The 24,892-nt window shown below is 38.6% G+C and overlaps 1 protein-coding gene across 1 annotated transcript in view; it reads right to left on the minus strand.

The window, feature by feature from the left end:
• Nucleotides 1-24,892, minus strand: part of slc9a8 (solute carrier family 9 member 8) — a 79,268-nt gene that overhangs the window by 33,726 nt on the left and 20,650 nt on the right. Inside the window, exons 3-8 of the mRNA XM_067446964.1 lie at nt 22,766-22,846; nt 21,975-22,033; nt 9,968-10,051; nt 7,279-7,380; nt 7,054-7,088; nt 6,829-6,972 (exon numbers count right to left, since the gene is read on the minus strand). Of these exons, the coding sequence (XP_067303065.1) occupies nt 6,829-6,972; nt 7,054-7,088; nt 7,279-7,380; nt 9,968-10,051; nt 21,975-22,033; nt 22,766-22,846 (505 nt within the window). The remainder of the gene's footprint in view (nt 1-6,828; nt 6,973-7,053; nt 7,089-7,278; nt 7,381-9,967; nt 10,052-21,974; nt 22,034-22,765; nt 22,847-24,892) is intronic.

Here is a 24,892-nt window from a genome sequence, read left to right on the forward strand (position 1 = left end):
GAGTGCGGCAGGCTTTGCTGTGCCAGACAAAAAAAAAAAGAAGACGCTAGATTGTTAACACACTTTATTACACGGCTCTGTGAAATACTTGATTCTGATTGGTCAATCGCGCATTCCAGCGGTACGTTATTTCCAGATAACACCCGCTCATCCGGGTACTACGAGTTACTTGACCGGTACTACTTTTATGCTTAACGCTGGCTCCATCTTGTGGCTTAAACACCAATGGCTACAATGGAAGATTTCAAGGCAGGTTTCCTTTATAATGTTTTTAATATAGATATTTTTCTTACACAAACGCATCGATTCGAATCAGAAGGCTCTATTAACCCATCGGAGCCGTGTGGAGCACGTTATTTGACGGACAGCTGCATTTTTTATGGACTTCAAACACAACTACAACTAGGCTACTGCTTGGATTAACGTTAGCCTGGACTTTTTAATTATAACTCCGATTGTATTTGTCTGAAAGAAGAATGTCATACACACCTATAATGACTTGAGGGCGAGTAAATCATAGGCTTGGTTTCATTTTTGGGTGAACTAACCCTTTCAGCGTTCATTTTCAACATTTAGCAGCAATAGATAAAGGCTTAAAGCAGGTTTGAACTGTTTTTCTTCGCAGAAGCTTTGCGTAAGAGCTAATGAAATATTTAATCTCAAGACAATATTTTGTGTCTAATAATTATTTATTTGAGAATAGTAGCCGTGTAATAAGTGGGATAATGTCCACCCAGCCGGTTGTTATCGCAGAATAAACCCCTTCAGAGTGATGCTCCGCTTCGCGTCGGGGTCCTGATCACTCTGTCGGGGTTTATTCTGAGATAACAACCGGCTGGGTGGACATTATCAGTTACGTAAAAAATTATTTTGAAAAAAAGTTACCTGGTTGCCTTAACATTTTGAGTTAATTTAAATTTAAATTTTGAGTTAATACAATGAACATTTTTTGAGATTCGACAACCTTTATTAAAATATTATTAATAGATTTTGTAAGCATATTGGGTAATTGTGTGTTTTATTTTTGATGACGCAGTGAAACATGATTTATCAATTTTTAATGTCGATTTTTTATGTGGTTCAGATACAATAATATTTTGAGTTTCTATTTATTAAACAAATTTCCTTCATTGTATCAACAAAATGTTTTATTTCAATAAACTCAAAATTTTAAGGCAACCAGGTTACTTACTTTTTTAAGTTAAACCAACAAAAAACAATATTTTTGTTTACAGTGCAGTAGTAATAGTGTATGGATAAGGAACATGGCAGAAAGTTGATGCAAATCAACCCGAGTTTGAATCCGCCTTTTGCTAACTCCTGCTACTCTTTTTTCCCATCACTAGATCAGAAAGGAATTTACTTTCAATGAATTTGAAAAGTGGAAATAAAGTGCCTAACGTGTTTAACAATAAAGTGTTTATTGGTGAGGGGTAGGTTTAGGGAGGGCTTTTTGTTTTACAAAATAAAGTGTGATAATACTATTATATTATTTTAACATTTACAATACATTTATTATTTTTTCATTATTTTAACAGTTGGACATGGTTTGAATTAATTTTATTCTATATATATATATATATATATATATATATATATATATATATATATATATATATATATATATATATATATATATATATATATATATATATATATATATATATATATATATATATACAGCGCTTGTTTAATGCGTTTTCATGGTTTGCTGTGTGCGTGTTCACTACTCACTGCTCCTAATGTGTGTGCACTAACTTGGATGGGTTAAATTCAGAGGATGAATTCCGACTATGGGTTGCCATAATCAGCCTTCACGTCACTTTTTCTCATTTTCCATCTCCAAACATAGGCTGATCTGCTCACAGCTGGTCGGAGGATAGTGCGTGCCCTCCCGCTGGTGCAATGTGATTCTTTTTTAAGATAACATCTGTTTTTGCTTTTCAAATGCAGAGTGGTTCCAAGTTTAATATGTTAAAGAATCATTTATTGATAATAAATAATATCGATGATAATTTGTTTTGGGCTTGATTTTGACTGACTGCCGGTTTTACACTGCCAGGTGAAGCGAGTCAATGAATGTTACAGCTCTGTGTTTCCTCTGAAACTGGCAGATATATTATGCATTCTGTTTAAATGGAAATCTTATACAGTATTAGATTGTCAAAAATGTTGGTTATGCATTAACTGTTAACCTAATCTCCTTCTAATGAATGGATTTGACGGTCATTGCCATTCTAGAGAATTCTCTTCAAGTGCTAGACCGGGTAAACCCAGCCTGATCTGCCGGCGATTTGATTTCGTCCTGCAACTCTGTCTGGAAACCTGTACATTCATTTCTACAGCTTCTATTACAGTTTTGCCGGAACCAATCACAGACTGGCTTATCCACCTGGCGTGCTATTGGCGGGTTTAACACGATGACAGATAGAGAAGCGATCGGTTGTTGCCCGCTGATCACTCCTCTTTGATCACGATTGGTTCAAGGACTGTCCAATTGCGTACAGAGTCATTTGAACTATGCCCGTTGATCACGCCTCTTGTGCAGCAGAAAATACAGAGCAGACTCTCCAGTCCAATATTCAATCTTAAATAAAACAAAATCAAGCATTCTTCTCTAGAACAAACTAAATGTGGCAATCCTTTATAAGCCTAATTATACAGGCCACCTAAAGACCAAACTCCATCAGTCCTAGTCGATTATAAAAATCTGTATGTGTATACTGTGCGGAAGTCTAAAGTCATTTATCACATGGGAAGCACACCTCTACAAGGTCATAAATCACGGGACGTGAAGCAGAAAATGATCAGAAGGCATAAAAAGACAGAATGAGGATGTCTCCAGGCCACAAAAGCCAATGGCAGCTTGGCAACAGACTAGAAACGAACAGCTTTGTGTTTTCCTCTGAAACTGGCATATTTATTATGCATTCAGTTCAAATGGAAATCTTATAGAGTGTTACAGTTAGTCAATCTAAAATGGCGACTGTGCATTAAAAGCTGTCAACCTATTGGTATGCAACTGAGTGGTCCGAACGTACTTACCCAGCGCATTTTTATTTGGTTTGTGCACCACTTACGTGCACTCCTGAGTATAATAATTTACACCCAATATTATTCTTGTATACCATTTAATGTACAACAAACTGAGGTGCAAATAGTATCTCCCACAAAGTATAAATAGCAACTAATTACTATTTACATGTAGGGCCCTATTTTAATGATCTGAGCAGATGATCTGAAGCTCATGGCGCAGGTGCGTCCGAATCACTTTTGCTAGTTTAACAGAAAAAAAAACACTTGGGGCACATGGTCCAAAAGGGGTGTACCTAGTCTCTTAAAGGAATACTCCACCATTTTTAGAAAAAGGGCTTAATCAATTTTGGAATATGTATATTCCAGCAGTGAGTCGACACAACAAAGCATTCCAGAGACCCCCTCTCCGTAACCTGAACCGATCGTAAAACCAATCAAGGATGCCCAAATACAACATCTCTCCCGCTTTATCTGCGTTATCTCAACACGCACAAGGAGAAGATGAGTCACATGACGTTTCCTCTTTGTTCTACAAGCGTAACAGTGGGTAGAACCTCACGAAGAAGGGACTCATTTATTACCGACAGTAGGGCTGGGCGATATGGCCAAAATTTCATATCCCGATATAGCTCATTTGATATCCCGATAACGATATACATAACGATATAGCAATTTTTCTGTTAATTCAGTTTATAAATATTCTATACAAAATTGCAATGTGGAAATGCAGTTTGAAATGATATACAAAACAAATAAAGGTAGTATGGACTACATTTTTATTTTATTTAGAACCTTTTTTTTCAAGCAAGACTGTTGGTGAAGTTAACACCTGCCTAGGGATGCTAACCGATGACCGTTTGACCGATGGTTGACCGTATCAACGCTAACCGATCAAAGTTGTCGGTTAAAAAAAAAATTAGGCTATTATACAGTGGACTAAACGCTACTACAATTAGCCATCTCATTCCAAAATCTTTTTGTGTGAAGTGAACAAATCCCTCACACTCAATTTTTCATAACTCGCCTGTTTGTACTTAATAAACCAATAAAAACATTTGACGCGAGGTCACAGCGTTTGGGTTTGCGCGCTCACAAGGTTTGCAAAAAGTAAACACTTGAGGTTAGAGTCAGGGCAGACGTGTGCGCGCGCGAGTGTGAGAGAGAGAGAGAGAGAGGGAGCGCGGGTCGCGGCTGTTATTTCAAATAGCGGCGCATATTTTAAACTAATCCGTTAACCGGTTTCAACCGGCTAATGAGGCTCGGTGGTCGGTCAAGAAAATGTTTAGTTTTTAGCCATCCCTACACCTGCCATTAAAATATTTCAATATATGGCTATATGGTGTGCCACGCGTAAAAGCCCGTAGCAGTGTCTGTGTCTGAAGTTTGTTTTGAGCGCTTATGCCACCACTCTGGCATAATTACTCTGAGAATTACCCTGGTCTGAACCACGTCTACTACTGTCTTCCTCCATGTTTGTTTATGTATTACAGCGTGCATGGGCATGCCGTGGCGTGAGGTGCATCTTGACGTAAAATTCTGCCGTAAACGCCTTATCGTGGCGTAAGCGATAGAGCCTAATATAAAACGATAGACATTTTCTATTGTCCAGACGATATATTTCGTCATATCGCCCAGCCCTAACCGACAGGCATAAATTCAAATCGTTATCAGGACACAGAGTTGCTCGAAGTCAACCCTGATACTATCCAGGACACCTCACCGTGCCCCTCCTTCCTCGACCCACGCATTCCAAAGGCTCTTTAAACACCACACAAAGACCTCACACCAATGCAGACATGAGGAGTAAACTTAAACCATAGATTCAATAACATGAATTAATCCACCCAATGGCGATTTAAACATATACTAAGGTATTATGTATATTTTCATGTAACTTGTAGAGTTTCTCTGTACGCGAGACGTGTTACATATGAATCTTCACTCCCATCGTGGGAATAGCAAGCTGTTTGATGTCTATGTGATGGATAAATGATTCACATTTTGATGCACGGTACATTTGTGTAAAATGTACTGTGATCACAATAGGAAAGTTGGGTTCTTAAAAGTGTTCAATCAGACATTACACTAATGATATGCATGAACAGGAGAAGTGAGCAGGACACCCGCCCACAACAATATCTCATTGGCCAGAGACGCCCCCAAAGAAGGACCTTAGGGCCCGTTTAAAACTCCCGGGCAACAAGATATCTTTGCTTTTTGTTTTGCTCCGCGCTTTACTAACTGCCATGGTTTTGTGGTGACTTCTGCTTTGATCGTGCGGGCCTTTCCTGCCTGCACGCAGCGTCCTCCGAGCTACCAAGAGCTCTTCATCATCACCACACTCCAAAACTCCGTCTGAACCTCACCGTAGAAAACTTCCTGGAGTCTGCGCAGTCGCGCCAGAGAGATGCCCGTCGCGTAGCAACCAGCTAACACCATCCAGGATCCGGCTTTTCACCCTGCAAAACCAACTATCCATCCCTCTGACCACAACAACTGACCACCAGCCGTGCAACGCCGTGCTAAGAGGAACCCATGCTCGTAGGAGCATTCAAACACAAGTACATGACTCTTCATTCTGGCTGAACTGGTAAAAATCATATTTAAGCGAGCAAACTAAGGTTGACCTGCTAGTATATTGATTCTCATGTTGTGGTTAAGAAATCATTGGGACTTCACTCCTTTCCATTAACAAACATCCCTTTCCCAGTAACTGTATGCATGTGTGTTTTTGTTAGTTTGTGTGTGTTTAGAATAGTCCAATAAACTTTTGTTTACCTTTTTCATCTATACAAGTGTCAGTTATTTTTGTTTTCATCTGTTGATGTTGTACATGCAGAATGTGGCGGTTGGTCGGTGTTGTGTTTGTCCCGCCCCTCCTCCACTGCGATTGGACGGCTGGGTGAAACGTGACAGTGATGAGCGCTGCGTTTTACTCAAAGTTGAACGTTCTTCAACTCTCGGCGACCAGTAAAAAACGGTAAGCGCTTGAGTGTGAAATACTCGCTCAGTGCCTCGGTGCGCTCCAGGCGTTCGAAAAACGCGGTGCTTCCATTGAAAACAATTGAAAACGCCACGTGAAAAAATGCTTTGGTGGACACACGGCCTAAGACAAGGCTTTTTCCTAGGCAGATATTGGGTGCAGAGATATCACGGCTCTCATCCTCATGTCCTCCGGCTGTTGAGCGATCGCAATGTGTTGCGTGATATCTCAGCGCCCAAGTAGCAGTGCTTCGCCTGTGCTTCCCGATAATATAGTCCCAAGCCAATATCTGCCTAGTCAGTGTCTGAAAACAATAAAAACACTTGCCGCACATGGTCCAAAAGGGGTGTCCCTCGTTTCTTAATGAGTCATGGGTGTGTTTTGGGTGTAGCGTGCAAAAAAAAAAAAAAAGGGAGTCTCATCTCCCTTTCCCTTTAAAAGCTAATTGCGCTCGCACCATGGCGGAGTAGCTATTTAAATGAGGAAAGACTTAACGCTTCTCCACAGAGGAATCTTTTTTAATATTTGGCATGTGTGTCAATGTCTCTGTGTGTAATAATCAGTGTATATGTGTTGAGCACCGACTATAGGCACATATTACTGAGCAGGTTTGTGTTGGTCAGTCGTTTTCAGTTCCTCAAAATAGAAATGCACCAATAAACACCTGGTTTTCAGACCAGCACGGCCTTGGGTGAACAGATGGGTGCGAGTGCATTTGCTATTTAAACAACATGGAACTGGATGTGAAAATGATAACCGAATGATTTAAAACGACAGAGAGAGAGTTTTGATGATTCAGTGAGGCGTACTTTGTTAATACAATGGAGACGGCGTCGTTTAGGATGCTCTCCCCGAACACCAGCATATTGAGCACGGGATCCACGTTCAGGGCGTTAAAGATGGCGATAGTGGCGACTGGATCCACAGCGGAGATCAGAGAACCAAACGCAAAACTACAGAGGAAAAAAAGAGAAAAAATGAAGACATGAACGTACATGTCAACGCTTCTCAATAGTTCCAGACAATTTTCTCACCTGTCTGTCATTGTCATCTTGTAAATAACATCCGCCTATCCAGGAAACACATCCAAACAGAACAGTTACTCATAGAGAAATCCTGTTATATGAGCTGTTAAGGCGTGCCAACTAGTCTAACTAGATAAACCACTTGCACTTACAGGATGATCACTGTTAGGTCTGTTTACATGGAAAAACATGAGAAAAGCCATTACTGCTTATATTAAAACAGAGAGAAAATACCTGGCCCAGGAAATAGATTCCCCCTCCCACGATGAAGGCTGAAATCGCTGTTCCAAAGACGGCGAATAATGTGATCGAACCTATGTTTTGGAAAAAATTCCCCTGTGGAATAAAAACTTTGTTTATATCTGTGTATCCATCACAGTCTCTGAATACAGACTCAGAGGGTGACAAGTTGAGGACAACACTAACATTCAAAATAAATATCAAAACGTTTGTTTATTTAATTGTATCATCAAGCTAATAATGATAATAATGACCTGCTAATAATGGGCAACACATGTCCTTTGATGAGAAGAACCAGGTATGCTTTTTGTGCGTTTTTTCTAGCATTTTCAAACATGCTCGTCAGACCGAATATCGATGAGGCTCTTCCTCGTTGCTCCACGTTTGCCCTCTGATGTTAAAGTTACTCATTTTGGATACACCGATCTTTCCGCGTCGTCAAATCGGCTGACTATGGGTCGCACAAATGTGACATTATACGTCCGTTTTTTGGTCCGTTTACATGTCTTTGGTCCGTGTTGGATCAATCGAACCGCACCAGAGTTCGTTTGGAAGCGGACCGAGACCCATCTTTTTAGCGGTCTCGGTCCGCTTGTTTGGTGCGCACCAGGGTTCAGACGGCAGTGTTCACATATGTTCAAATGAACCGCACTAAATGAGCAACCACACCAGGGTTCATTTTAATGCATGAACGCACCCTTAAGCACTAATTTGTCCAACTAGCAATTACTCAAAATGTAATAAGTCTTACTTTTCTAATTCAAATTGAACCAATCTACCATTTTATGCAACTGATTTTAAAAAGTTAGGTCCAGTCTTAAAGAAAAAAATTAGATGACTTACTTTTAAGACTAGTCTAGGTTTATGCAACCAGCCCCTGGGTCTCACAATTACAATATATCATTTGTAAGTAATATCATTTCTCCACACACATGGCATCAGTTTCACAAACCTTAAATACACTAAACATGCTTCGTTTTTAGACACCAATTTGCAGTTTTGTGTGAGATTCAGTAACTGTTCAGAGCGAATTCGTTCACTCCGCGAAGGATTCGTTAGAATGATTCAAATTAGTAACTACTGAGTTTATGGGTCTAATTTTAATAATCTGAGCACATAGTCTGAAGCTCATGGCACAGGTGCACTTTAGGGCATGTCTGAACCTACTTTTATTATTTTAATGACAGAAAAAACGCTCTGCATGCCAGGCACATGGTCCTAAATCAGGGGTGGCGAACGTTGACCCAAAAGGGCCACTCTCTTGCCCTGTGTCCCAATTCGCATACTATCCATCCTAAATAGTATTAAAAAAATAGAATTAGTATGTCCCAAATCGTAGTATGTTGAAAAGAGTATTCCAAAGATTCCCGGATGGTTTACTATTTCCGGTCCGAATTCAAACGCTACAAACGCTGATAAAAAGCGTTAAAAAACTACAAACATGACGGATGTGCGAGTTCGACGGTTAAGTAGAGAAGTTTAGATAAAGGGGTTTGAGTGACCTACTATCAATATTTAACCTGACAAAAATATATTTATTCAGTGTTGTCACATTATATTTCACCCGCAGCAGCATTGAGAACTTTTGAAATGACACGTTTGGCCATTAACTTTTAAATGCATCATTATATTTAAACTGTAAATACATGAGGAGAGTCTCTGCATTAAAGACCCACAAATGGCAGATCAACGAGCGGCTACATTTCTCTCCGATACAGTAGGAGATTAAACTGAATGTGAAGGATTTGAACTGTGACGAATCTGACGATGATTGACAGGGCAGATAAACGGTGACGGGATGCACGTAACTAAGCGACAGAGTCCGTTAAAGATGGCGAAGTAGTATGTCCCGAAGCTTGCATACTTTTCTGCTACACACTCAAAAGTATATACTTTTTCTTCACAAAAAGAGTACATACTTTTAGGACGTAGTATAAGTAGGCGAATTGGGACGCAGCATTGCAAAGTTTAGCTCCAACCCTAATCAAACACACCTGAAGCTAATCAAGGTCTTCAAGATTACTAAAGTTAGAGGCAGGTGAGTGTTTTTTTTTTCAGGGATGGAGCTAAACTCTGCAAGAGAGTGGCCCTTCTGGATCAACGTTCCCCACCCCTATCCTAAAGGGTTGTCTGTAGTCTTAATGAGCCATGGGTGTGTTTTGGGCATGATCATTTGTGCAATTAAACCAATCAGAGTCTCATCTCCCGTTCCCTTTGAAAGCCAGTTGGGCTTCTCCAGAGAGGAATCTTTTATTTTTAATATTTCGAAAAGTGTGTGTGCTGCTGCGCGTCCCTGTGTGTGTAATAAGCAGAGTGTACAGGCGTTGTGCACCTGACTATAGGCTCATATTACTAACTACTGAGCAACACAAAAAATACTGCCCTATTGACTTTAGACCGTTTTTGTTGGTCAATGGCACAGTCGTTTTCAGTTCCTCAAAAAGGCACCGCACCAACATCGCTGGTTGGAGTGAGTACATTTGCTGTTTACACAACATGATGATAACTGCGTCAGGCTGAAACTAGAAAAAAACACCCTGTGTCGTGCCTGACATTGCACTGTATGATAGGATCTGCCCCAGATCTTTTTGCAACAGAGTGCTGACAACAGAGCTCTCACATATTTTACAACAACTTTATGGCTGTTTTTTTTGAAAATGAATAATATTACAGTAATATGTACCTTGTGTAATGAGTATCCAGACTCAAAAATGATTGGTGGTAAAAGTAACAGGAAGAACATATTGGGACGAAACATCTCCTCTTCCTGTGAATGAAAGAAAGAAAGAAAGAAAAATGACAATGTGTACTTGGATACTGCTCATATAGGCTAGAATACTGTTGGGTATTATTAATAGAGGGTTAGTCTTGCAAGCATTTCAGTCAAATATAACTTATGCGGTATGTCAAAAAAAAAAAAAAAATCAACCCACAGTTACAGTTCAAAAGTAGCTCAATTCTGGTGAAAACCGCAGACTTGGCAACCCTGTTTAGAGGTCTATTAAAATAGTGACATGTGACAATGACATTAAGCACAATGAGAGAAGTAATAATTTCCCCGGTGAGCACGGTTAATGTAGTTTGTCTCTTAAATTTGTTTTTATTTCATAATCATTTTTTATATAGGTTTTCTTTTTAATATAATTTTTAACCTAGGCCTAAAGACTGATTATTTATTTTATAATAAATAAAGATTATTTTGTTTCTTTATTATATTAATGTAATGTATAGCACGCTGGATTGCTATTGTGAATGAGATGTGCTTATACATTCACTTCCCTTGCCTACACACACACACACACACACACAGTGAACCAGTGTGTGTAATGCGTTTACGAGCATAATGTGTATATTTGTGTGTGCATTTAAATATGTGCATTTTACTATAGCACAAAGCAGAATCGTGTGGTTCTGTGACAGTGATAATGATGGCATGTCTGCAGAAATGTACAAAGATACGCTTCATGCATGTTACCAGCATGTGCACGTCACATCTCATCATCATCTGCACACTCTCATTTTTCAAGTTCCAGTGTAGGGAGGGCTTGCTCCACCACATTCTCTTTCAGTTCACTTCTGGGAATCATTGAAGGGGGAAAAGCTGCATGTAGGTGCATGAACGCTTTGAGAAATGTATGGTAACCGTCTTAACAATGCGGAAGAGAGGAATTAAGAATTGTGCAGGTGTTACAACACATGAACCCGTTGCTCTGCATGAGAGTATTGTTGGTTGATGTTTGAATGGAAAAGCTTTACGAGCCGCAGACCAAACGCTCCAGGATGTTGCAACAATCAGTCATAAAGTAGCATTTCTTCTGCTGGCATCACACAATCGTTGTTGAAACTGTGGCAACATTTTAGGCACGTGGGAAAGCTTCTGACGGCAAGGCTGTTACAATCAGCAGGCAGCATAATTATCTTTGCTTATATGATATCTCAAATCAGGAGCTCTAATCTGAATGGATAAAGCCAGAAACACTGTCCACGTATGTACGCGAATGCAAACACTTTCAGCTATGCAAACTTGATTTGATAAAAACGTGTCAGCATGCTTTTCGTAACTCTAAGGAAGTGCACATTGCATTATCAGTTGTTGCAAGGGCTTCTCATAATGGGCATTGGCGTAAACCAGGGGTTTTTAACCGTTCCTTGAGACAAGGCAATCCCAGGATGCATTGCAACAAGCTCTGTGGAAATTATCATTTGAAAATGTCTTTCTGAAATCTATTATAACATTTAAAAATAATCCATCCAAATTAACAGTGTGCCATGTTATTTTGCCAAACCGAGTTTAAAGTGTTTAGTTTAACATCTGGCTTTTAAAGCAACACAAATGTGAACAAAACATCAGGGAAAAGTGTTTCTTAACATCGAGAGCTGAACTAACAAGCAAAGTATTTGTTGGTGAAAGGTTTGTTCACGCCTCGAGCAAAACAAACAGCTTTCAAGCTGCCATTAATACAGATTTGATTTTTTAATGGGTAATTAGTTCACTTAAAGCTGAAAATTGTGTCATCATTTATTCTCCTTCATGCCATTCTGAACCCATAAGACTTCGTTCATTTTTGAAACACAAATATTTGTATTAAAACCTGAGAGATTTCTGTCCATTCTACCTAATGTTAACGCTTCAAAAAGTTCATGAAAAAAAACACAAGTAATCTATGAGTCAACAAATTAAATTCAAGAACTTAAGTGTAAGGGAAGTGCCAGCTGTGTAATTAAAAATGTAACTACAAAAATTAATTTCAGACGTAATTACATGCAGGCATTTTTTTAAATGTAACTGCAATGTAAAAACATGTATGTAGACAATAAGTGCATTGTATCAAATGATTAACTACAATGTTAGTACATAAGCAAAAAAGCAGTAAAGTTTATGTTCATTGGTGTAGATAAACAAAAATAATCTGGGTTTGGAACATCACAAGGAGAGTCAATGACAACTCATTGGGTGAATTATCCCTTTAACTCTTTCACAGCCGTTGACAGAACTTTCTGTCATTTATGACAACGTTTCCTCACAATCTGTGTTTTCACTGTTATAGGGGATGGGGCGCTATTACATATCTTCTGAATGAGTACAGAATCTCCAGATCAAAACACAGGTAAAGAAGAAGCAGAAACAAGCTATAGAAGCATTGCTTGGACTACTGTGATCATCAAACATTAAGCAGCATATAAATTGCCCAACGTAAACAAAAGAAAAGTCGACCCAGGGCGAGGTTAAGCTTTGGGGGTGTTGATGGATGTGATCTACTCTACCTGTGATTTGATCATTGCTCTGAATCATTGCTCTGAAACATGCCTTAAGACTTAAAGGGGTCATGAACTGAGAAATAAAATTTGCTTTTGACATATAAGTGGTCATCATATAAGAATATCCTGTAAGTTTCAGAACATAAAACTTCCTTGTTAGTCCAAAAACAGCTTATATTGTTACCAAGCCCAGCTAACGACTAGTTGTGGATTGGGGTGAAAAAACGCCTTTGTAGAAGTCTACTTCATCTTTGCTACTTTGGCCTCGACGACTGGCGTGTTAGTGAGAGAAGAACGATACAGGACCACTGAACTAATAATAACATTACCTTCCAAAGTACCCTAACACTAAACAGTGCAAGTTTATCATTATTGGAGTTCTAGACTTGTGCCAAAACTCCCATAATAATCCAAAAATCTGTTAACAATGAGTTTGTACTGTTAGTTAAGATGAAAGCATTCAATGACAAGATCACTGCATTCATGAGCTCAACAGAGATCAACTGAGGTCTGAGATCAGCTACAATGCTCATCACTCAAGGCAACTCAACTTTATTTATAATAAAATAGCTTTATTTAAATAGATATTAGTTATAAAACGATTGATTCAAAGCAGCTTCACAGTGTTAAACAGGAAAATATTGCAACAAAATTTGATTCAGCTGTACAGTCGCTCTGGAGAAAACGGTGATGTTATCAGCTCATTTCAATATATCAGTCATATCACTGCAACCTTTCATGCCATGATCTGAAAATATATGGCATTAATCTAAAAATAATGCTATCAATCTGAATATAATGCTATCAATCTGAATATAATGTCATTATCTAAATGTACTGCCATAGAACTGAATATAATGCCATAGAACTGAATATAATGCTATCGATCTGAATATAATGCCATAGAACTGAATATAATGCTATCGATCTGAATATAATGCCATAGATCTGAATATAATGCCATAGATCTGAATATAATGCTATAGAACTGAATATAATGCCATAGATCTGAATATAATGCCATAGATCTGAATATAATGCCATAGATCTGAATACAATGCCATAGAACTGAATATAATGCTATCGATCTGAATATAATGCCATAGAACTGAATATAATGCCATAAATCTGAATATAATGCCATAGATCTGAATATAATGCTATAGATCTGAATATAATGCCATAGATCTGAATATAATGCCATAGATCTGAATATAATGCCATAGAACTGAATATAATGCTATCGATCTGAATATAATGCCATAGATCTGAATATAATGCCATAGATCTGAATATAATGCTATAGATCTGAATATAATGCCATAGAACTGAATATAATGCCATAGATCTGAATATAATGCCATAGATCTGAATATAATGCCATAGATCTGAATACAATGCCATAGAACTGAATATAATGCCATAGAACTGAATATAATGCCATAGATCTGAATATAATGCCATAGATCTGAATATAATGCCATAGATCTGAATATAATGCCATAGATCTGAATACAATGCCATAGAACTGAATATAATGCCATAGAACTGAATATAATGCCATAAATCTGAATATAATGCCATAGATCTGAATATAATGCTATAGATCTGAATATAATGCCATAGATCTGAATATAATGCCATAGATCTGAATATAATGCCATAGAACTGAATATAATGCTATCGATCTGAATATAATGCCATAGATCTGAATATAATGCCATAGATCTGAATATAATGCTATAGATCTGAATATAATGCCATAGATCTGAATATAATGCCATAGAACTGAATATAATGCTATCGATCTGAATATAATGCCATAGATCTGAATATAATGCCATTGATCTGAATATAATGCTATAGATCTGAATATAATGCCATAGATCTGAATATAATTCTATAATCAACGCTTTTCACGATTAGTTAACTTTAAGAGCTGTAATAGTAAAACCATGCTAAACATTTTCGAGAGACCAACATGTAATACTTTATTAGCTATTTCTTATGCAAAGATGTTAGCCAATCACAGCAGTGGGCATTTACACTAAAGCAGACACGCCCCTAAAACCAGGGGAGGAAAAATGCCTTTTATTTCGAAATTATGATTTTTATTTTTTTACTTTAAATCATACTAACATTGTAAGTGCACCATATGAAACATTATAAAACAATGCAGTTCATGACCCCTTTAAGGAAGGGGAAAATATGTACTCAAAAATCGTTTGATTAACTAAATAAATTAATTAACTCGATTTATTAAGTAAAGGGGTTGCCCACAAAAAGCAGACAGCGGTGCGGCCAACTAGGTCTTGCTGAAGGCTGACCCTGTGGCACCAAATATGTACATCGCTGGGCAGAAAATCCCATATCTCCGCACTTTATTATTAAAAATGAGGCTCAGGAACAAGACACATGGTTACATGTGCATTAGTTATGGACTCGTGATATATTAAAGGTTTAAGGTGCTAGAAGTCCATCAGCAGCAGTGACAAGAGAACAGCTTGTCGTAGCTTCAGGAGGACAAGTTGTTGGCAAGAAGAACCAGCGTGCTATTTTGAGGCTAGCCTCAAACAATCGATACAATTTATTACAAACTCAGTTCCTTTTGTTTAGCTCATCTCATCTTTAAACTAATAGTCAGCTCACTGATTCTTTCAAAATGAGACAAAACATGTCACAACTTTTCCTGTCTTTAGTTTGTAGCAACGGTTCTACTTTAAAATGGGTCCGAGATGATCATGCTTTTAACATAAATGTACCATTTCGCTTTGTCCAAATGTCATTCCTTTATCACTCACTACCCCTCAAATCAGCTGTTCTCAACTCGAATACTTCATGTTAGTGTTGTCAAATGTACTGATACTTTGGTAACAAGTCAATTGTAGTTTTTTATTTTTATTTATTTATTTTAATGTAATGATACCAGCGTTTCTTCACCATTAGTACCAAGTACAGGGTCAAATCCATTACCCGCTGAGTATTTGTGTGAGCGCTCTGTGAAGTGTTTCTGTTAATGACGTGTGTTTGAGCATTGAAACCAATCACAGACATTTCTGTTGAGTGCATGAACGCAAAGACCAATCAGAGGTGTTGAATCCAATACACCCAAAAGAGCTTCTGTTCAGTGTAAGTTCACCGAGTTCTGTACACTCACAAAATACACAAAGTGTAAACACACTACACTTACAATTGCACAGTAAACACGCTGCTTTCCACTGTCGGGTCGAATACCTTGGTCCACAGCAGGCCAGCTCGGGCTTGAGTGGTTACGACCAAAGGCAGAGTTTATCTGAGTCTGGAGATGGCAGAGATTTCATATACCAGCTAACTTTCATACATCAGCATTAAAGACTTCATTGAAATTCACTTTCATACAGCAAGCGAGCGTTTAAAATAACTTGTGTGTGTGATCCGATGTTGATTCTGATCACCATATAAGGTAGAAATATTTATGTGCGATGCAAAAGACTTTGTGTGCTTACATTACTATAGTAAACAGGTTAAATATGACCTCTTAGAGAAACCAGACAAATCATACAGGCTCTCCCAATCGTCAGCAGGTCTCGTCTCTTTATCCACATTTGTCATAAAATAAAGGTTCCTCTGCTTCTCTGACTGAAAATATGATATAAATGTACTGGGACAGTCACTGGAGAGAGTGATAAAGCTCCTCATGTCGTATTTATGGTGAAAATGTGTAGAAATGATCATTCTTTCTAAATGTGATATCCCCACAACAAATAAATACCACTTTATTTCTGTGGTACTAGTGTGCAATTCTGACACAAATGAATTCATTATGATCCATGTTTCACTTATTATTGTAAAAGTGTGGTAAAACATTGATGCTTCGGTTTTATATATTTAAGTAAACTACAAAAAGGCCTCTTTTATCATGCTCGTCTTGCAATCTCATTGTTTTCAGTGATTTCTTTCTGATAACCTTCCATTTGTTGGTGAACTGATTGGTTTGCCTGATTTTGTTCCAGAGAAGTGTGTTACAGACGGGGTTTAGTGCGGAGCTTCTGGCCCGACGGTGGAAATGCAGCTGGTTTTTTGGAGCTAGAGGCCCACTGAAAGCCCTGGCTCGCACTGGCCCGACCGTGGAAAAGTGGCTAACTGTAAGACAGAGAGTCATTGTGCAGTGTAGTAAGTTTCATTGGTTACATCAGGAGTTTTATATCCTTATATCTGAGTGGTGAACTTAGTCAGTGAACTCACACTGAACAGACTATTATTTAAGTAAGGGATAATGTCCACCCAGCCGGTTGTTATCGCAGAATAAACCCAGACAGAGTGATCAGGACCCCGACGCGAAGCGGAGCATCACTCTGAAGGGGTTTATTCTGCGATATCAACCGGCTGGGTGGACATTATCCCGCTTATTACACGGCTACTAGTCTCAAATAAATTAGACACAACATATTGTCTTGAGATTTAATATTTCATTAGCTCTTGCGCAAAGCTTCCGCGAAGAAAAACAGTTCCAACCTGCTTTAAGCCTTTATCTATTGCTGCTAAATGTTGAAAATGAATGCTGAAAGGGTTAGTTCACCCAAAAATGAAACCAAGCCTATGATTTACTCACCCTCAAGGTAACCCAAGCAATAGTTGTAGTCCATAAAAAATGCAGCTGTCCGCCAAATAACATTACTCCACACGGCTCCGATGGGTCAATAGAGCCTTCTGATTCAAATCGATGCGTTTGTGTAAGAAAAATATCCATATTTAAAACTTTATAAAGGGTACCCACCTTGAAGTCTTCCATTAGAGCCATGGCTGTTTAAGTATTTAACAGCCACAAGATGGCGCCAGCGTTCAGAATAGAAGTACTACCGGTCAAGATAACTCGTAGTACCCGGATGAGCGGGTGTTATCTGGAAATAACATACCGCTGGAATGCGCGATGGACCAATCAGAATCAAGTATTTCACAGAGCCGCTTAATAATCCGGTGAACTAACTCTTTCAGCATTCATTTTCAACATTTAGCAGCAATAGATAAAGGCTTAAAGCAGGTTGGAACAGTTTTTCTTCGTGAAAGCTTTGCGTAAGTGCTAATAAAATATTTAATCTCAAGACAATATGTTGTGTCTAATTTATTTGAGACTAGTAGCCGTGTAATAAGCGGGTTAATGTACACCCCGCCGGTTGTTATCGCAGAATAAACCCCTTCAGAGTGATGCTCCGCTTCGCGTCGGGGTCCTGATCACTCTGGCGGGGTTTATTCTGCGATAGCAACCGGCTGGGTGGACATTATCCCTTACTTATATAATCCTGTCACAATTTGAATAAGAGTATTATTTTTGCTTTATGTACTACAATGGTTTTGAAGGGCAAAATTAAAGAGTTGTAAGAAAATGAGATGTGCATGACAGCATTTTCAGCATTTCATATATATGAAATAGAGCTAAAAGTATCAATATCAGTGATACTGGCATTCATTCATAAAAAGATATCAATACAACTCACATTGGGAAAAAAAGACTATTAGGCGTTTGTAACTAATGTTTAATTTCAATCCTTAGTTTCCTCAGCTCTGGGTTCTGTGTCGTCAGTGTAAATAATGTTTAATGTGGTTATGTATTCTCTATAGCTTTAAGTGTCCCCGTGTGTTTTCCTTTATATTTTGATCAATAAAAGATATGTGTTATTCCTCATATTTGTGCGCTCATTGCAACCACCCATAACATGACACAACACAGAACCCACAGATACACTTTACCATTTAAAGGTTTAGATTCACTAAGACTTTGAGAAGTTTCAGTCTCTTTTGCTCACCAAGGCTGCATTTATTTGATAAACAATGCAGTAAAAAATTAATATTTTGAAATATTATATTTAAAATAACCATTTTCTATTGCCTGTGATCAAAGCTGAAATTTCAGCATCATTACTCCAGTCTTTAGTGTCACATAATCCTTCAGAAATCATTCTGATATGAAGATCTGTACATTTATACCCTGTAAAGCACAACTGCGCCTTAAAAGTGCCTTACTTTGGTCATATTAACCAAAAAAACTGCCTCAATATACAAAGGTCCTGAAGTTTGGTCTTGCAAAATGATGTGTTTTCAAAATCTACTAGATGGTTACATGAATAGTCCATTTCGAAAATGTGTTTCGTACATTATGTACCTTCTAGAAATGCCACATCTCAAGAATCAGTGATCTACAAAAGCAGAAAAGAGTTGAAGCCCAGTTTGAAATGAATGAAGCAGAGACGCGCTCCAGTTGAGCCGTTCATTTAGAGGGTCTCTGGTTACCAAAACACAGCGAGAACTGAGGGGCCCTTTTGACCTTTAGACTTCCTGAAACAAAAGGAAGCTCTGTGCTCACAAAGCCTGGCATCACCTCACATCCCAGACAAAAATGTTAATTAAAGCCAGAGACCGACATGAAACGTGGAGAGGGGAAGAGAGACGGGCATGAGAAGCAAATGGGAACTAGAGAGAGAGACAAAGACTCTGTGAAGCCTGAGAGAATGAAACAGGAGAAAGAAAGAGAGTGAAAATATGAGAAGAGGAAGGAAAAGAGGGAAGAGCAGGAGAAAACGGCATATGGGGCATAGAATAATTTCCTCTGCTCTCAAAACCTCTACAGAGAATTTCTTGACATGTTTAGGTTAATCTCATTAAAAAAATGCACAGGTTATAAAAAATAAAAAACATTTTTTTTTACTACAACATGTCAATGCTTTTTTTAATCTTTTGAGATATACATATATATCTATATATATATAAGGGATGCAACAATACAGTTAGTCCACTGCTCAATACATACCCCGGTTTTTAACCACGGTTTTTTAGTTCGATTCGTTTTTTTAGTTTTCTATATTCTTAGGCGACAGGAACAGAAAAAGGTTAAGGAGAAAATGTTTTTGTTGTAATACTCTTTCTTTATTTCACTTAAAAGACTTGAAAACCCTTAATAAAACTTAAAACTTTACATAAAAAACCCTTGTACACATTCCTGGTGTATTGTATAATATAAAATAAATATATATAAAGATTTACAGTGGCAGCTCAGAGATGTACAGCAGCATTTAAGTATTAATTTGAATGAATAAATGTAGGCTAAAACTAATTAAAACTACATATCCTTCAATATACAACATTTATTAAAAGATACTGTATTAACGGTCTTTTTTTACTAACATCATTTTAGAGGTGAACTGTCCCTTTAAGGACAGCGTGTTCTCTACAGGCTGCTGCTGTCAATTGAAGACCTGCTCACATCTCATATTTAGACGCACGCGATTTTACTTTCACTTTAGACATAACCGACTGTGTTTATATGTTCGCCTTGTGTGTGTTTGACAGTATTAGCGCAGTAAGACTGTCCAGTAATCACGTGTGTATGACAGACGTTTAGTGTGCGCTCAGTGCAAAACAGTGCATAAGCACGAGAATGAAATGTTTAACCGGCAAGGCTTTAAAACACGGCTAAACACCCTTAACCTTAGTGCATAGGATTGGATATTTGCTCCAGTGCGTAGACTCGCAGGCACACTCAAACAGAGCCGAAATAAACTCAGAGAAATATTTCAAACGGAAGGAATTGGAAATAATTTATTAAATGCAAAACCGATTGAGTATTGTGACATCCCTAATATATATTTCCCAGCAGAACATTGCCCAAAGCATCACACTTCCTCCGCCGGCTCGCCTTCTTCCCATAGTGCATCCTGGGGCCATGTGTTCTCCAGGTAAGCAACGCACACACACCCGGCCATCCACGTGATGTAAAAGAAAACGTGACTCCTCAGACCAGGCCACCTTCTTCCATTGCTCGTTGGTCCAGGTCTGATGCTAATGTGCCAATGTTGGTGCTTTCGGCGGGGTCAGGGGTCAGCACGGGCACCCTGACTGGTGAGCGGCTATTTTGGCCCTTGTCAAACTCACTCAAATCCTTACGCTTGCCAATTTTTCCTGCTTCTAACACATCAACTTTGAGGACAAAATGTTCACTTGCTGCCTAATATATCCCACCCACTAACAGGAGCCGTGATGAAGAGATAATCAATGTCATTGACTATATATTTATATACATTGACTATATATATATATATATATATATATATATATATATATATATGGGAAACCTTGGGTCCTGCCAGCCATAACTCCTACTTAAATTTTTTTTTATTGCAGACCATGTTCAGCCTTTCATGGAAACGGTATTCTGGTGGCTGTGGCTCTTCCTGCAGGATAACGCTCCTGACACAAAGCACAAATGCTTCAGGAATGGCTTGAGTAGCACAACGGCGAGTTTGAGGCGTTGACTTGGCCTCCAAATTCCCCAGATCTCAATTCAGTCGAACATCTGTGGGATGTGCTGAACAAACAATTCAGATCCATGAAGGCCCCACCTCACAACTTAGAGGACTTAAAGGATCTGCTGCTAACATCTCGGTGCCAGATATAGGGCAGGAGCAGCCAGGTCAGTGCTGCTTTGGCAACAAATGGGCGACCATTTGTTATAATGTTATGCCTGTTGGCTGTGCCTCTTTCATGCGCCCATTTCAGCTATGTACAGCTTTAAAAGTTTTTCATAATCATCACTCCAGTCTTCAGCAGAATTCATTCTAATATGCTGATTTTACACTCAAGAAAAATATCTGATTATTATCAATGATTAAAGGAATAGTTGAATAGCTTAAATCTCAACTGATCTGTCCGCATTGACACTGTATGATAATTGAACTGAGCTGAATAACATCACCGTTTTCTCCAGAGCGGCTGTACAGCCGAATCAAATTCTGTTGCAATATTGTCCTGTTTAACACTGTGAAGCTGCTTTGAAACAATCAGCATTGTAAAAGCGCTGTATAATTTAAGGTGAGTTGAATAGTTTAGGAATAGTAGTATGATTATTTAGTCACCCCAGGCCATACAACATGTACATGACTTCTTTCCTTAGTCTAAAAGAAATCTAGGCTTTGGAGGAAAACATGGCAGGATTTTTCTCCATCTAATGCAAGTAAATTTTTCCCAATGTAGACCCCTTTTGATGGTACAAAATTCATATTTAGGTGACTACAGAGGAGGGGGACTACACCACCCCAGCCGACAAATAAGAGTCTAGTAAAATGGTCAAAAACATTTGTAACTATAAATGCTCCCCTTAGTCTAGCTGCAGTGACGTGCAGCTCACGCACTGCTCATGCTTGCGGTGTGAAACAGCCGTAACAATTCACAAGATTAAGGGAATGCATAGCTAATATAAAAAATTGGATGAATAGTAATTTCCTATAACTTAGAAAAAACTCCACAAATAGTAACCTAGAATACTGTCTAACACTTGATGCCCTTAACACATTAAACTCCCGTCACGTCTATTGCGGTCTTAAAACTCTGGCCAGTTGATAATACCTAGATTATCAAAATCAAATCAAAGAGCGTCATCTGTGGTTTATAGAGCATAATACCTTCCAGTTGGCCAACTGCTGAGACTCTATGATCTTGATAAACGCTCCCATCAGAATCCCTGAAAAAGAAAAGCCAAATATATGGTGTTCAACTCGTCAAGAAGTAATTACCGGCAATATTATGCATTATTCACAAAAGAATAGGTTGGACCAACTAAGATGAACATTATTTTGTAGTTTGCAGCTAAGGCAGTTCACCCAAAAAATGTATCACATCATTCCTGAACAGATCTTTCTGTGAAACATAAAAGATACTTTGAGAAATGTCTCAAGTTGCGTCCTGAATGACACACTATACGCCATGCACTATACACCCAACCATAGCTGAGTATGATACCCCTTCTAAAAATACAAAAATGGCATAAGTATGCAAAATGTGACGCACCTTCAGTGTTTTTACTCTCCATTCATCGGATCTTAGTCAGGATGTCGTATTGAATTTTTGTCAGAAATTAAAAAGATGCCAAATGTTCAGCTATCAGATCTTAAAGCCTATCCTTCGCAGGTCTGTGGTGGCAGTCAAAACGGTTAGGTTACCACAAAAAGTCAAATTCGTTTTTTGGGGGGGAACTATAGCTTTACATGTTTTCTCAGTGACTAATAGCTTTGCACGCTAAGAGGAACCGATTGATCCCTGTGTAATATTAGAGGAACTACTGCGTTCAATTAGACTCAAACACAGCTACCCTAACTCTCTCAGTAATAATACATGCCTTTACTCCTGCACATGAATGGCATATGCGTGTCCCTCTGATCAATGAAAAGTGGTAAGAGATGATAAAGACACGTACCCAGCGAGACCACAGCCACACTCTCAGGCAAGAAGTGCAGCTTGAATTTGATCAGCAGGTGCACCAATATAATACAAATACCTGAGGGGAAAAATTATTAAATTAATAAAACTGCCATTCCCATTCCCAGCACTTAGTTACAGCGGTTGCACTATTTTACAGTGCACTTCCCAATAAAATATTAGGTAATATAAGGTAACTACCTGGGTTAAGGTTAGGTTCAAGGTAAGTGCCTATTTATTGCCCAGTTATTGCAATAACTGGGTAATAAGTACATAAGTACATGGGGCTCATGACTGTAAAATAAAGTGCTAACGGTGATATCTTGGTATTGGCACCACAGTAAATAACTCAATGTACTCAAAATAACTCAAAATAAATAATAAGCAATAAAGAATAATTCATATTACATAATTTAATATCTTCAAATTCGATGTAAATTTAGGTAAATATATATGATTCAGCAGGAACAAAACAATACAGTTCAAAATGTTGGGCAGTACGTTTTGTTTGCAAGACTTTTATTGAGCAAGGATGCATTAAACTGATCAATTTAATGTTATAAACCATTTCTGTAAGAAATAAATGCTGTTATATACATCAAATAATGTAATGCAGGTCCACAGATATATTAACCATCACAACTGTTTTCAACATTGATGAATCATAAGTGTTTCTTGAGCATCAAATCCTCATATCAGAATGATTTCTGAAGGGTCATGTGACACTGAAGACTGGAGGAATGATGCTGAAAATGCAGCTTTGATCACTGGAATAAATAACACTTAAACATATATTTCACACAGAACACGGTTCTTTTCATTTGAAATAATATTTCACAACATTTCTGTTTTTACAGTATTTTGGATCAAATAAATCCAGGCTTGTGTCACATGCCTGTCCTGTCTTGTGTGCACATGTGGGTTTTGTCATGTCTTGCATGTGTTCCTGTCATTGTCTGATCCCTCCCCCTTGTTATCTGATTAGTGTTGATTTCTCCCACCTGTTCCCTCTTGATTTCTTCCCTTTATAAGCTCCTTGTGTTTGTCAGTCTGTGTTGGATGTTTCCCCTTGTGTCTCCGTGTTGGTTGTCGTTTCCCCCTTCCGTGAAACGCTGGATCCCTTCCCGGATTACCTGTACCGACCTCCCGAGTCACAGCTGCTCACAGCCTGCCCGTGTCGCCAACAGAGCCTCTCTCACTGCCGTTACGGATTCACAGAGGCAGGATTCAAAAGCAAGTAATTAGTTTATTTGACGGATAGTGTCACAGAAGTCAAAACTCAGAACACTGAAGAAGTCCGGATAAGACAGAGCAGTGAGAGAGGCTCTGTTGGCGACACGGGCAGGCTGTGAGCAGCTGTGACTCGGGAGGTCGGTACAGGTAATCCGGGAAGGGATCCAGCGTTTCACGGAAGGGGGAAACGACAACCAACACGGAGACACAAGGGGAAACATCCAACACAGACTGACAAACACAAGGAGCTTATAAAGGGAAGAAATCAAGAGGGAACAGGTGGGAGAAATCAACACTAATCAGATAACAAGGGGGAGGGATCAGACAATGACAGGAACACATGCAAGACATGACAAAACCCACATGTGCACACAAGACAGGACAGGCATGTGACAGCTTGGTGAGCATCAGAGACTTCACTTCAAAATGAAAATGTCCTGATAATTTACTCACCCCCATCTCATCCAAGGAGTTCTTGTCTTTCTTTCAGCAGTCGATAAGAACGTACGCTTTTTGAGGAAAACATTGCAGGATTTTTCTCCACATAACGGACTCCAATGACATCCAACGGTTGAAGGTCCAAATCAGTGCAGTATCAAAGGAAGAGCTTCAGAGTCTCCGCACGATCCCAGACGAGGAACGGGGTCTTATCTAGCCAAACCATCGGCCATTTTCTAAAAATAATTTTAAAAAAATGTATATACTTTTTAACCTAAATTGCTCATCTTGTGCTGCTCTGCGACGTCCCACGGATGGCGGAATCACGTCAGAAAGGTCACACTAGACGTAGGCAGAAGTATCGATGTAGTAAAACTGAAATCACTACATTTGGAAACGAAGATGAAATTCTCAAGGTGAACGCATATCTCGAGGCTAAAGGTCTGATAACAAA

The sequence above is a fragment of the Pseudorasbora parva genome, chromosome 6, assembly GCF_024679245.1.
Source record: "Pseudorasbora parva isolate DD20220531a chromosome 6, ASM2467924v1, whole genome shotgun sequence".
NCBI lineage: Eukaryota > Metazoa > Chordata > Actinopteri > Cypriniformes > Gobionidae > Pseudorasbora > Pseudorasbora parva.